Source organism: Aotus nancymaae, unplaced genomic scaffold (genome assembly GCF_030222135.1).
Source record: "Aotus nancymaae isolate 86718 unplaced genomic scaffold, 86718_ANA_hifiasm-v0.15.2.pri h1tg000016l, whole genome shotgun sequence".
NCBI classification, from domain to species: domain Eukaryota; kingdom Metazoa; phylum Chordata; class Mammalia; order Primates; family Aotidae; genus Aotus; species Aotus nancymaae.
This window is the reverse complement of record NW_026988428.1, coordinates 28169659-28183880: the sequence shown is the minus strand read 5'-3', so window position 1 is coordinate 28183880 and position 14222 is coordinate 28169659. Positions and strand designations below refer to the sequence as shown.

The window sequence follows — 14222 nt, the reverse complement described above, 5'->3', positions numbered from 1 at the left end:
AGAGGGAAATTTATAGCACTAAATGAACATATGAGAAATAAGAAAAGATCTAAAATCAACACCCTATCATCAAAATTTAAAGAGCTAGAGGAATAAGATCAAACAAATTCAAAAGCTAGCAGAAGACAATAAGTAACTAAAATCAGAGCAGAACTGAAGGAGATAGAGGCACGAAAAACCCTTCAAAAACATCAATAAATCCAGAAGCTGGTTTTTTGAAAAGATCAACAAAATAAATAGACCACTATCCAGACTAATAAAAAAGAAAAAAACAGAAGAATCAAATAGATGCAATTAAAAGTGATAAAGGGGATATCACCAGTGATTCCACAGAAATGCAAACTACTATCAGAGATTATTACAAACAACTCTAGGCACATAAACCAGTAAATCTAGAGGAATGGATAAATTCCTGGACACTCACACCCTCCCAAGACTAAACCTGGAAGCAGTTGAATCCCTGAATAGGCCAATAACAAGGTCTGAAGTAGAGGCAGCAATTAATAGACTACCAACGAAAAAAAGTCCAGGTCCAGACAGGTTCACAGCTGAATTCTATGAGACATACAAAGAGGAGCTGGTACCATTCCTTCTGAAACTATTCCAAATAATACAAAAAGAGGGAATCCTCCCTAACTCATTTTATGAGAACAACATCATCCAGATACCAAAACCTGGCAGAGATATAACTAAAAAAGAAAATTTCAAGCCAATATCCACGATGAACATAGATGCAAAAATCTTCAATAAAATACTGGCAAACTGAATGCAACAGCACATCAAAAAGCTTGTCCATCACGATCACGTAGGCATCATCCTGGGGATGCAAGGCTGGTTCAACATTCGCAAATATATAAATGTAATCCATCATACATACTGAACCAAAGACAAAAACCACATGATTATCTCAATAAATGCAGAGAAGGCCATCACAAAATTCAAAAGCCCTTTATGCTAAAAACTCTAATAAACTAGGTATTGATGGAATGTATCTCAAAATAATAAAAGATATTTATGACAAACCCACAGGCAATATCATAATGAATAGGCAAAAACTGGAAGCATTCTCTTTTAAAACTGGCTTTAGACTAGGGTGCCCTCTCTCACCATTCCTATTCAACAATCAGGCAAGAAAAAGAAATGAAGTGTATTCAATTAGGAAAAGAGGAAGTCAAATTGTCTCTATTTGCGGATGACATAATTGTATATTTAGAAGATCCCATCATCTCAGCCCAAAATCTCCTTATGATGATAAGCAACTTCATCAAAGTCTCAGGATACAAAATTAATGTGCAAAAATCACAAGCATTCCTATACACCAATAACAAACAAACAGAGAGCCAAATCGTGAGTGAACTCCCATTCACAATTGCTAAAAGAGAATAAAATACCTAGGAATACAACTAACAAAGGACGTGAAGGACCTCTCAAGGAGAACTACAAACCACTGCTAAAGGAAATAAGAGATGACACAAACAGATGGAAAAATATTCCATGCTCATGGTTAGGAAGAATCAATATCATTAAAATGGCCATACTGCCCAAAGTAATTTATAGATTCAATGCTATTGGCATCAAACTACCATTGACCTTCTTCACAGAAGTGGAAAAAAACCACCTTAAACTTCATATGGAACAAAAAAGAGCCCACATAGCCAAGACAATCCTAAGCAAAAAGAACAAAGCTGGAGGCATCACGCTACCTGACTTCAAACTATACTGCAAGGCTGCAGTAATCAAAACAGCATGGTACTGGTACTAAAACAGAGATATAGACCAATGAAACAGAACAGAGGCCTCGGAAGTAATGCTACACATCTACAACCTTCTGATCTTTGACAAACTGGACAAAAACAAGCAATGGGGAAAAGATTCCCTGTTTAAAAAATGGTGTTGGGAAAACTGGCTAGCCATGTGCAGAAAGCTGAAACTGGACCCCTTCCTTACACCTTATACAAAAATTAACTCTAGATGGGCTAAAGATTTAAAAATAAGAACACCATAAAAACCCTAGAAGAAAACCTAGGCAATACCATTCAGGACATAGGCATAGGCAAGGACTTCATGTCTAAAACACCAAAAGCAATGGCAACAAAAACCAAAATAGACAAATGGGATCCTATTAAACATAAGAGCTCCAGCACAGCAAAAGAAACAATTATTAGAATAAACTGGCAAACAACAGAATGGGAAAAATTTTTTGCAAGCTACCCATCTGACAAAGGGCTAATATCCAGAATCTATGAAGAACTAAAACAAATATACAAGAAAAAAACAACTCCATCAAAAAGTGGGTGAAAGTTATGAACAGACACATTTCAAAAGAAGACATTTATGTGGCCAACAAACATATGAAAAAATGCTCATCATTACTGGTCATTAGAGAAATGTAAATCAAAACCACATTGAGATACCATCTCATGCCAGTTAGAATGGCGATCATTAAAAAAATCTGGAGAGGATGGGGAGGGATAACACTGGGAGAAATGCCTGATGTAGGTGCAGGGGGTGGGGCAGGAAGGGGAATGGAGACAGCAAACCACCATGGCATATACGTAAATTAATTGAATGTAAATTAACTCAACCATTGTGGAAGACAGTGTGATGATTCCTCAAGGATCTAGAAATAGAAATACCATTTGATCCAGCAATCCCATTACTGGGTATATAACCAAAGGATTATAAATTGATCTATTATAAAGACACATGTACACGTATGTTCACTGCGGCACTGTTTACAATAGCAAAGACTTGGAACCAACCCAACTGCCAATCAAAGATAGACTGGATAAAGAAAATGTAGCACATATACACCATGGAATAGTATGCAGCCATAAAAAATGATGAGTTCATGTTCCTTTGTTGGAACATGGATGAATCTGGAAACCATCATTCTCAGCAAACTGACAGAAGAACAGAATACCAAACACCACATGTTCTCACTCATAAGTGGGTGTTGAATAATAAGACCACATGGACACAGGGAGGGGAACATCACACACTGGGGTCTGTTGGGGGTGGGGTGCTAGGGGAGGGATAGTAGCAGGTGGAGTGATTTGGGAGGGTTAATATTAGGAGAAATACCTAATGTAGGTGATGAGGGGATGGAGGCAGGAAACCACCATGCTATGTGTATACCTATGTAACAATCCTGCAAGATCTGCACATGTAACCTAGAAGTTAAAGTAAAATAAAAATTAATTTTAAAAAAAGGAATGGATGTATCATATTAAAATACTCCATCCATAGAAATTTCATTGTCAGAAAATACTGATATTTCTATAAGACACATTGACTTTTTGAATAATTTCAGCTCAAATCTTTTAATAGTTGGATGATTAAAGCTTGCTTTGCTTTTTTGCATATAATAGAATGAATAGTCAGACACTTAAGATAAAATTAATATATACAAATATTTCACTTAAAAGAATATAAAACATCTACCAATGTGCAGTTTCTTTAGGGAGTGGTTTTGTAAATCAGAGTTGAGTGCAATGCAATTATAGGGATATATAGTTTATTACCTACCAAAAAATATTTGGTTCCCAATATGCCTATTTTGTCTCACTGAATTCATAATGTCCATCTTATCTAAAACTATGATGGCGTTTACATTGACAAATAGGAGCATAATCTTCATGGTCTCCTGCTCCTCTGTCAGTCTTTGAATGTTGGAGTTCATGGAGCTCTGTTGAAGACACTCTTCTTCCCACTCTGCAAGTTCTTCCTGATTTTAGTTGCCTTCTACTCTCATGGTTTCAATTACTCCCAAATCTGTATCTCTAATCCAGACATTTTATGTAAGTTTCTCCTTGTGATAGGTAATTGCCCATCGAGGTTACCTTTACGAGTGTGCTTGCAAGGCCAAATCCATGATTTTTCTCTTGTCCTCCTTTTCTCAGTAACTCTTATAGCCGTCCACCAATTGCTCAAGCCCAACACTTGGAAGTCTACATAGGCTTCCTTTTATCTTTTGCCATGTATAACAATTAGACTCTAGGTCGTGTCAATTTAACAATTCCTAAAGTTTGTTGAATTCTTCCTCTCTTTTCCTGCTACCACTTCCCTATTGCAGATTCTTGTCTCTTTCCAGTACTCTTACAATAATAGCCTTCTGTCTCTCTGCCTCTATAATTATACAAACACACTTCAGCCTCTTCCCTTTATCCCAAGAATCATTCTGAAAAGCAAATGTGATATTTCCCTGCTGTAAAAATTTCTATGTGAGCTTTATAATCTAAGCCCCTCAATATATCCTCTGCATATTTTCTCAGCCTCTTGTTCTTCAATCTCCAGCCTCACAATGTATCAAAGTATGTCCTTTTTTTTTCTTTTTTTTTGAGACAGGGTCTCACTCTGTCACCCAGGCTGGAGTGCAGTGGTGCACAATCACAACTCTGTGCAGCCTTGAATGCCTGAGCTCAGGTGATCCTTCCACTTCAGTCTCCTAAGTAGCTGAGACTACAAACATATGCCACCATGCCCAGCAAATTTTTCTATTTTTGGTAGAGACAAGGTTTCACCATGTTGCCCAGGCTGGTCTCAAACTCCTGAGCTCAAGCAATCCACCTGCCTCAGCTTCCCAAAAGCACTGGGATCACAGGCATAAGCCACCGCCTTGGCCTGTATGCAATGTTAATATCCAATTGCTTGTAGCTGTCTGCACAAACCATGTCTTTTCACGTCTCTTTGTCTTTGTTTATGTTGGTATTCTACCTAAAATTACTTTCTTCCCTGTTGCTCAGAACTACTCTATGCTTAATCTAGATACTATTATCTCCCAGAAGCCATTCCCAAGACCCCACAGCTAAAGAGACCCTCTCTGAGAACTGTGTATAATTTTATCACCATCACCTTTAGCCACAATATGTGGAAATTATCTGATTAAATGTCTAGCTCTTCAGCTAGATAGTATAATACCTTCAAGGAAGGGACTGTACCTTATTATTATCTTCACAGGACTATATAAGTAAAAACAACTAACACCTCTTTAGAAAAAGAATTGTTATTTGCCTGGATAATTGGACACTTTTGTGACACATACTGATTGAGAATGATCACTTATATTATTATTGAATGCCTATTTGTTTGCTTTTACTTAGCTAACTTTTTTTCCATGGAATAGTTCAATGTTAGAATCACAACAAATCTCAGTGGTCATTTAGTTCAGGCTTCTCATTTTATAGATGAGGAAACTAAATTCTACGGAAGCAAATTAAATCTTAAATTAGATACTTAAGATCCCACAAGCTAGGGAAGAATTAGAAAACTTCTTATAACAGTGCGTAGATCCCTGTCTTTAAAAACCCAGAGCCTTATTTTTATTATACTTAACTTAGTTCTAAAAGTATGATAACCTGTAATAGGTATTGTGAGCATAGTAGGGACAAATCAGTAAAATGAAAATTCTTTTCAACTCACTGACACAATTTGTTCCTTGTCTTGGGTCAAAAGTCAAGTAATTATGTTTGTGGAATAAAGATTAGGCAATCCGAATGAAAAAGTAGATGTTTTACTTTAATGTACTTATGAAACAAGCTAATATTTTGGAGAACATTTTTGAGAATGCGTTTTGCCTCAGTTTCTAAGAATGAAATATGACAATGCCAGTGTCGATTATGACTAACATACCAAAGGATCTGACAGTGCCCAAGTTGATCCTGCAGTTCCTCTCGCCTTCATTGGAATCATTTTCCCTTCCAGTGAGCTAGGTTGCTTTGTAACTGAAAGTTTTAAAATATTTTATTCTCAGGCCTGGCTTGGAAATATACTGTTAATCCCTAATCCAGTTATAGAGGGCCCCTTTAAAAAAGTGTGCTACAACTCCGACTTCTCTGAAACAATGGGAAATATATCAGGTGGGGTCTGATGATATCCCATAGCCATAACTCTTTGTCCCTCCCTGACTCCCTAGAGAAGTGGGCTCGGGTGCTCAGAGATCTGGCAGTCTCTGACAACATTGATCAAATGGAACTTGAGAAGAACTCTAAAAAGTCTTTATGGTAATATTTTTTAATTACTATCTGCATTGAAATAAACTCTTATTTTCTTTCGAGGTATGGAGAAGCATTGTTTATGAATTCCAAACTTATCAGTGGAGTCACAGAATTTCTTAATACTGAAGGTGAACTCAAAGAGGTAAATATTTTAAGATGAGGTCTAATTATTTTCTTTTATAAACATTTGAAATTGTCCATTTACTTCTGTCATTTCTTTGCAACAGATTCACATCCATTCTTTTTACTTACACACACACACCACACACAGGCACACCACACACACACACACGTTAAAGACGACTCAATTCATGATTTGCAAAGGATATTTTTAACATATCTAATATTGAAGGCCTGCAGGAAATATTTGAATGTAATGATTTTCAATCCTGGAGACCCACAATCTGCTTCAGAGATCATTGATCCAATCAGCTATTCCTCAAATGATTCTATTAACCCACTGTAAGATTTACTAAAGAACAAAACCATCCTGTCAATGACTCAGTATTTGTATAAAGGTCTAAAGTTGGTGTTGAGATAAAGACTATATGTCTCACTGCTTTGTGGTCAGTCCTAAACAGACAGTGGGCATACTGTACATAATAATATTGGTTTGTACTATGTAGCCTCTTAAATGAAACAACTTCTTCTGCATAGAAAGAAGCATATCTGCTAATACATATTGAGATTAATAAATTGTTTTAAAAATGCTTGGTACAATCACAAATGAATTTCATTAACGAAAATAAACCTGATTTTTAAGGATTGGTGTCGAGGTTACGGGAGTACCTCACATTTCCTTACTATGTTATTTCTGGCTTATTACTCTGGAAATGTAAGCCAGCTAGTTTTGTTTGATTGTTTGTTTTGCCATTAAGTCACATCACTAATATAGAGAGATTAGAAATGGGGAAGGGTAAGGAGGTAGGCAAAAAGAAGCAAAATATAGACTCTTTTAATTGATTACAATGAATTGTGCTTCAAACATTGATTGCCTTTTCTTGTGCTCCTGTTCTCCATTGTAAAATATAGCTGATATGTGGCATTGAGAATGATGGTTTTCTCAGTTTTCGCTGACAGAATGCCTAATGCTGTGCCCCGCAGTTAATCACACTAAGCAGCATTCCCTAGAATCATCAACGCTGGCACCATCCTTAATATCTTCTAATATTGTCCAGTTTCCTATGATTATCCTGCGCGCACCAACTTGGATTCTTTCACACCATGAGCTGTGCTAAGCTAAGTCTCTGATTGCAGTGATTTGAAATTCAGTCTTTATCCCTGCTATGTGTGTTCCCAACCCTGAAGGATTAAATTTGAAAGCCCCAGAACATTTTTTACTGTTTTTTAAATAAAGGAAGCTAAATGGAAAGGACTGTTTTCATATCCATAAAGAAACGGAAAGGAAAAACAATCAAATTAATGATTACTTCCAATTTTCTCTGTATTTAAATGAAGTACTTTTAATTTCATGATTTTACATTCAATAATCCGGGAATGAAAGACTCATTTAGTCACGACCTGTGCAGCCACGGAAGTAAGCACGAAGCGAAGTCTCTCCTCTCCTCTCCTCTCCCGTTCGCTCCCTTTGTTCTTTGTGCTTCTCTCCTTCTCTTTTATCTCCTCTCCTCCCTACCTCTCTCCCATCCCTTCTCCTATTTTTCTGCTTCCCTCTTTCCTCTAACTCTGTCTGCCTTTCATATTTTTCTGGACTTGATAATACCCAGGCCCTGAAAAGAAAATATTTTAGACATTTTATTGATTTTATCACATACTGACCGTTTTGTCTTACATATTTCACTGGTTTATTTAATTTTCACACTTTATTTAATTGCCATTTTAGATGTTTCAAAGTGCCCCTATAATGAAAGGTACAATTTTGAAATTGAAACTAAATTATGGTTTTTATTTCATTACCTACAAAGCAGCTAATGTCACAATGCAGTTTCTCAGTGCCACGAGGAATGAATCTTTTCACTATGGAGTTATTTACTCTGGCTTTGCAGTTCAGCAGGTGCTGCCTGAGGCTCTTTAATACTTTCATCGTCTAGAAGATTGAGGAACACTATTGTCAGCTGGGGTGGGGATTTTGTTTTTTATGATGATAACCCCCCTTTCTTAAATAGAAAAGGCTGAGAGAATTTCAGTCGCATTCTACCTTAACCCATAAACCTCATGAGCAGAAAGCCCAAGGTGCTGCCTTTGGGTATGGCATATTCTTATTTCTAAGAGTTTATAGATCAAAAGGGAATCAGCATCTTTATGAATTCTGAAAACTCATTCCAGATTTTAATGATCCTCCTCAGCTTTAAATGCATTCAGTAGAGACGCTTACCTTGGTCCATGGTTTCCTCCCCAAAACAGCATTCTAGTACCTGAAACTGGAGTTTCCTTTTAATTACATGGCTCTAGCAATTTGAACAATATTTCTCCATGAGGCAATCTATCATTTATTTCATTTTAAATTAATGGAGACAATCTTCTTGAACCTCAGATGCCCTTGCCATTTTTCCACACTAATGAGCATTAACCAGTCCTTTCATATGCCCATTTTTCTGCTTTTTAAACTTAACATACAACACTGCTGTGGAGGAACGTAGAGCCTATGCATCAAAGACGTTACGTTTACAGTTTTAATATTGAAGGTATAAAGTTTATAATAGAGCAGTACTTAATTCTATTCATTTATATAGTTACTAAGAGTGTACTATGTTTTACAATTGACTCTAAAAATAATTTACCTTATGATATTGAGATCTAGGATGCCCTGAAATAAGAGGGATTTTTTTACTGCTAAAATATTTCTAATAGAGAAATTAACAAACATCCTTCAAAGTTGTATGCTAAGAAGATCAGGGAGCGCAAACAACATTGCCATTTTACTAAACATTTTATCAAAGTGCCTAAACTTGCAAAGCATATCATGGTATAGTTAGAAAACACAATTAAAAAAACAAAAAAAACTATTTGGCAGCATAAATCCTACCAAAGAGCTGAAGAAATAAGCAAATTGGATTGCTAAATGCCTTTATTTTAGTCCAAGCCCTCTAAAGTGAGGCAGGAGTTTGTAAGGCACTGTGAGCGTGCACTAGGGCCAGTTACAGGAAATTTCGACTACCAGTTGGATATCAGCACTATGGAGAATTACAGGGCCTAAGATCAACTAACGGCAACTGTGGAAAGTGGGCCAGATGTGTTCTGAAGAATAAGTTCTTAAGATGCATATAAGGTACCTCAGACTCTCTGAACCCACAAGGGGAGTATTTTTTTACTGCACTTAAATCATGATGTAAGAAGTCAATCTCTGGAGACCCACCAGTTCACATTTTCTATTGAGAGTTCTTTTGCAGGATAATCCAACCTACTATCCTTGTGCCAATAAACGTTTATATTCAAACCCATAGTTTGCCTTTGAGGAGGACTTAAGAGTTTTACTTCATGTGTTTAGGCTGGCTTACCATTTCATAAGGAAACCAAGAGCATGCTCCACAGAGTTGAAGTTGTGAAAGGGTCATTTATAACTCTCTGGTGCATTCAGTGACTGCCTAGGAAAACATGTAATAATTCAGAATATACTTTAAAAGGAATATATGTAACTTTTTTCTGATTGACCTATAACATGTAAATAATGCCATGACAATATCATATTTTTGTAATAAATTAAAATAAAATTCAAAACATAGATCAAAATATATTACTTTTTGCTTTATAGACTGGATGAGTCTGAACATAAACATAGAAGTACAAATGTATTATTGTGTTAATCAGATAAAGTTTAAAATTATGATTCAAGTACTTCCATTAGACTTCCCTTAATATATATGTGTATACATTTCTATCTCCATGGCACAATGCCTATAATATTTATTAATATTTATTAATTCCAATCCCTTTGCTTCTTCCCTTTTTTCTTAGTATATGTAATTTGATCAAATGCCAAATCAGTTTTAAGAACACCACCTATAATTTTTTGTTATACATTGGATATTTTATGTATTTGTTATAGAAGCACAGTGATTTTGAAATCTTCTAAACGATATACCTCTGAGATACAGTTATCCATTGCTAATGCTGCTGGGCAAAGAGCTTTGTAGGAAAGCAGAGTAAAAACTGAGAAAAGCCATCAGTATCGTGTAATCAAAGTAACTATTATAAATAAACTAAGCTATCCATGAACAAATTTCTAAATTAATTCAGAAAGTTATAACTGCATTTTAAGTCTGTCCTCCACCACCATTTCTGCCTGCCCCTGTGCCAATCCTGATACACTACATTTCTCTCCTGGCATATCCTCCATGTGGCACCCACCACATGATGAATCACACTCCACACTAATTACACCACGTAGTGTTTCTGAGTTGCAAGTTGATTTTTCACATTTGTCTATTAGCATCACAATTGTTAGTTCGTTGCCAGCTTCTTAAGATATATCAAACAGAAAGGAAAAACTTCTGGTAGTTAATCTTGAAGGAAAATCTCAGTATTTCCAGAGTATGTGAACTCTCTAAATAAAATTTTATGCCAAAAAATATGCCAAAACACTTAAAAATTATAACTTAAATGCTCAGATTCTCTAGTTAACACCATATCCCTCCTTTAGTCTTTCAAAATCTAGTTACACAGGTGATTGCATGTCATTAATCATCCAGTTTTCATAGCATCATTACTTTTTTTCCCACCAGATAATACTTTGGTTATTCCTTGACATCAAAGATAATGTCAAGCCCAAAACCACTCATTTGGAGAAAATAAAAAATAATTTTCTCTCTATAAACAAAATGTGAACTTTAATTCTTCAGTTTTTAAGGCTACTTTGTACATTGTATATGCATTGAAGTTAGAACTAGTCCTAACTTCAATCTCATCAACTTATTTTGAAATGATAAATTAAATGTCTGTTTTAATATCTAATCACAAAACACGAAGCTGAATTTGGAGCTATTAAGTTGTAATATCCACTGTTTTTTGTGTTCCAAAATCAATTACCTCACAACTAATTGACATAATCTGTTATATTTCATTTTGTTTACCAAGCTCACTTCACAATATTAAATATATCTTCTGTAGTGATTGTGGCATTTTGTTTCAAATGAATTCTGTTTTCTAATTTTTCAAATAGATTCTTGTTCATGTATGTTGGACATTATTTCATTTTAAGACATGCTGTTTACCATTTAAAAATTTCTTTTTCCAGCTCAAGAACTTCATGAAAAGCTATGATGGGGTAGCTGCTGCTTCTTTCTCACGAGCTGTGGAAACTGTTGAAGCTAATGTGCGCTGGAAAATGCTTTACCAAGATGAGCTTTTCCAATGGTTAGGAAAAGCTCTAAGACACTAATATATGTATCTTATAAACAATTCAACTCAGAATTTTATGAGAAGACATGCTTTCTGTGGAATGAGGAAAATGTACTACATGGAAAATGGCCAGATTTTCAGTGTTAACATGTGGGAGGAATTTTTTTAGTTTTTATATTTTGGTTTTGGGGGATATTTTTTGTTTGTTTCATTCATTCTGCTCTGTTTCTCTACTGGGTGTTCCTCTCTAAAGAAACTCTAGCAAGTGAAACTAGCCATGATTGCTTCAGCTGTACATTCCTTGCTGTACAGGGCCAAATATGATAGTGATGCATGTCGATGTTACAGTCAATTTGGAAAAACATATCCAGAATATTCTGTGCATGGATATATGGTCCTGCCTGTGTTCCAGCATGCTTATTTCAAACGTCCAACGTTATGTGTGAATATACGTTACATCCAGGATGGGCATTATGCAAAAGCACAAAGATTATATATGACAATCAGTGTTGCAATGAAAAAAAACCTAAAAATAGAAATTATATTCTCAATCTTGGGCATCGTGAGAGGTAAAGGAGCCCTTGAAATGATTAATATCACTTATTTCAGCACTTAGATTGTCTGGCAATGATTATTGTGTTGCTAACTCATTTTCTTTGAGTTAAAGCTGTGAATACATTTTAAAAGGCATATAGTGTATGCATATGTATATGTACATAGGGAAGCCCCATATGTATATAGTATGTTGTACACTACACATGTACAAAGAATGTCTTCAGATCAAAAAAAATTTATCTCTTTTTATAAACTTAAGGACAGTTGCAAAAGGCTTCAAAGAATTTATCTCAACATTATTCTTTCTATGTCCTGACTAAATTACTCAACCGTTACAAATTTTTCATCTACTTCTTAAACAACAGTCTATTCTACTACATGACGATGAATACAAACAAAATTTTTGTATAAACTAACCACTCTTCCAATTCTCCTGTGTCAGCCTTGCCTATAGATTCTGCCATCATTTTTTGCCGAAGTTCCTACTGCATGAAACAATTACGTAAACTTATAATTATTAGTGCTGAGAAAGAATTTATTTTCCATCTTGTTTGTTTTCCTACCTTATGTTGGGTAGTCCAGAGAGTTAAAAATTCTCTGCATGTTGGTCTTTATGTCTGTGTTGCTCTAATCCTCCATTAAGCAAGCATACCTCAAGTGGGTCTATTAGCATTTAATGACCTTTTATGCCAGTTGTGCCATCCCTTAAGATGAAAAGTTCCTTTTCTTATGTTAATGTACAAAGCTTTTCTTTTGGCACTGACAACTGTGTTCTACCTGGGAATTTTGAATAGCCATTTTCATGGCTGTGTATTATGTAACACAAATGTTTTTAAATGGTATTCTCACCCAGTAGGCCAGCTCTCCAAACACTGCTTAGATGCTTCAAAATAGCGTATTTTAAGTTTGCCAGTTTAAAATACCAATGCAACTACTCTACATAGCCAAATATTTGTAAATCACTTCCTATATTCTTGAGGTTTTTCATGCCACCAAATCTTACAAACCATTGAAAGAAATATATTCTAATACTAATCACTGAATAGTGAAAATAGACATTTTAGAGACCAGAGCCATAGAATTATTTTAAATTAGTAGAAAAGAGGAGCTATTTCCTAGTCTATAGAATAAAGTACCACCTAAAATTGAATTTTATCATTTAAACAATTAATACCGATTAGTCATACTTAGATTTTTCAGCACTTCATTCAATTAAAATATGTGAATTTTAAATATTTTATATGATGTGCACAGGCATGATAATGCTTAGTATAAAATCTAAACTTTTTCCATTTATCAGAAGTGATAAAATTTATTTACTACACATCACATTTATAAAATTATTGATTAAATGGGTAACTTCTAAAACATAACAATAATAAACACCACACTGCAATGCAGGTCCAAAATATGTGCTATATCACCACTGAATCATGTAATGGATAAGAAAAAATCAGAGATGGATGTCTTGTTTTGTGTCATGAATTACTAAAAACTCTTACTTGTTGTGGTATATTTTGAGTAAAATTACCATTTCCAGATTTGAGTTTGAAGGGATTTCATAGTTGTATTTTCCTCCCCACTGTTAATAATCATAATCCTTTTTCAGTATTTTAGTGGCCTTGAACAACTGGTTTATCTACAATATCAAATCCTAGGTGTATAATTATGTGCAATGTTCAATACCTCTTATAATACTTGTTCAACAGTATAGTGGTATCAATGGCATTAAGATGGCATTTTTGTTCTTCATATTTTTCAATAATTTATTCTTTCTAATGTTGAAATTATATCAGGCTTTAATGGTTTTTTTAGTTGTTGAAATAAGTAATATTTTCAAAATAATAAAATAACCAATGGTATCTCTTGGAATAATCTGTAAAATGTAGTTATAAAATTCTATTTTCTACTTAGAGTTTTTACCTTTTCTTTTTTGTTGGTTTTACAAATTATATATATGCATGAAATAACAAACTGTTGAAAATGTCCAACATCCAGTCATAACAATTTGCTGTGCCTATATGTGTACAAAAAAGTAGTTTCAATTAGAAAGGACGTTATTTATCACATTCAGTATTAAACATTTCCAGGTAACTTGTAAATAAAATGATTTCCCCATTTTTACATATTTTTTCTTAAAATTTTTCTATAATCTTTGAAGTTTCTAAAATACACAATCTCAACCTCTAAGACTAATATCTTCAATACTAGGTTTATTCTTGAGTTTCAATAACAGGTATTTTAGTTGGGTCATAAACTCACATTGGTTTATATTATCTCCAGGACAATTATATCATAGGACTGAGATTTTTGTGATAGTATTATTTACAAATATTATAACTATAATATCTTGTGAGGCTATTATTAAGGTTA

The 14222-nt window shown here is 34.6% G+C and overlaps 1 protein-coding gene across 1 annotated transcript in view; it reads left to right on the top strand.

Annotated features, from left to right (window-relative positions):
- The window catches only part of TRHDE (thyrotropin releasing hormone degrading enzyme), a 385721-nt gene extending 371959 nt beyond the window's left edge, over positions 1–13762 (top strand). Inside the window, exons 18-19 of the mRNA XM_012441402.2 lie at positions 6057–6138; positions 11191–13762. Of these exons, the coding sequence (XP_012296825.2) occupies positions 6057–6138; positions 11191–11334 (226 nt within the window). The 3' untranslated portion in view covers positions 11335–13762. The remainder of the gene's footprint in view (positions 1–6056; positions 6139–11190) is intronic.
- The last annotated feature ends 460 nt before the right edge of the window (positions 13763–14222 follow it).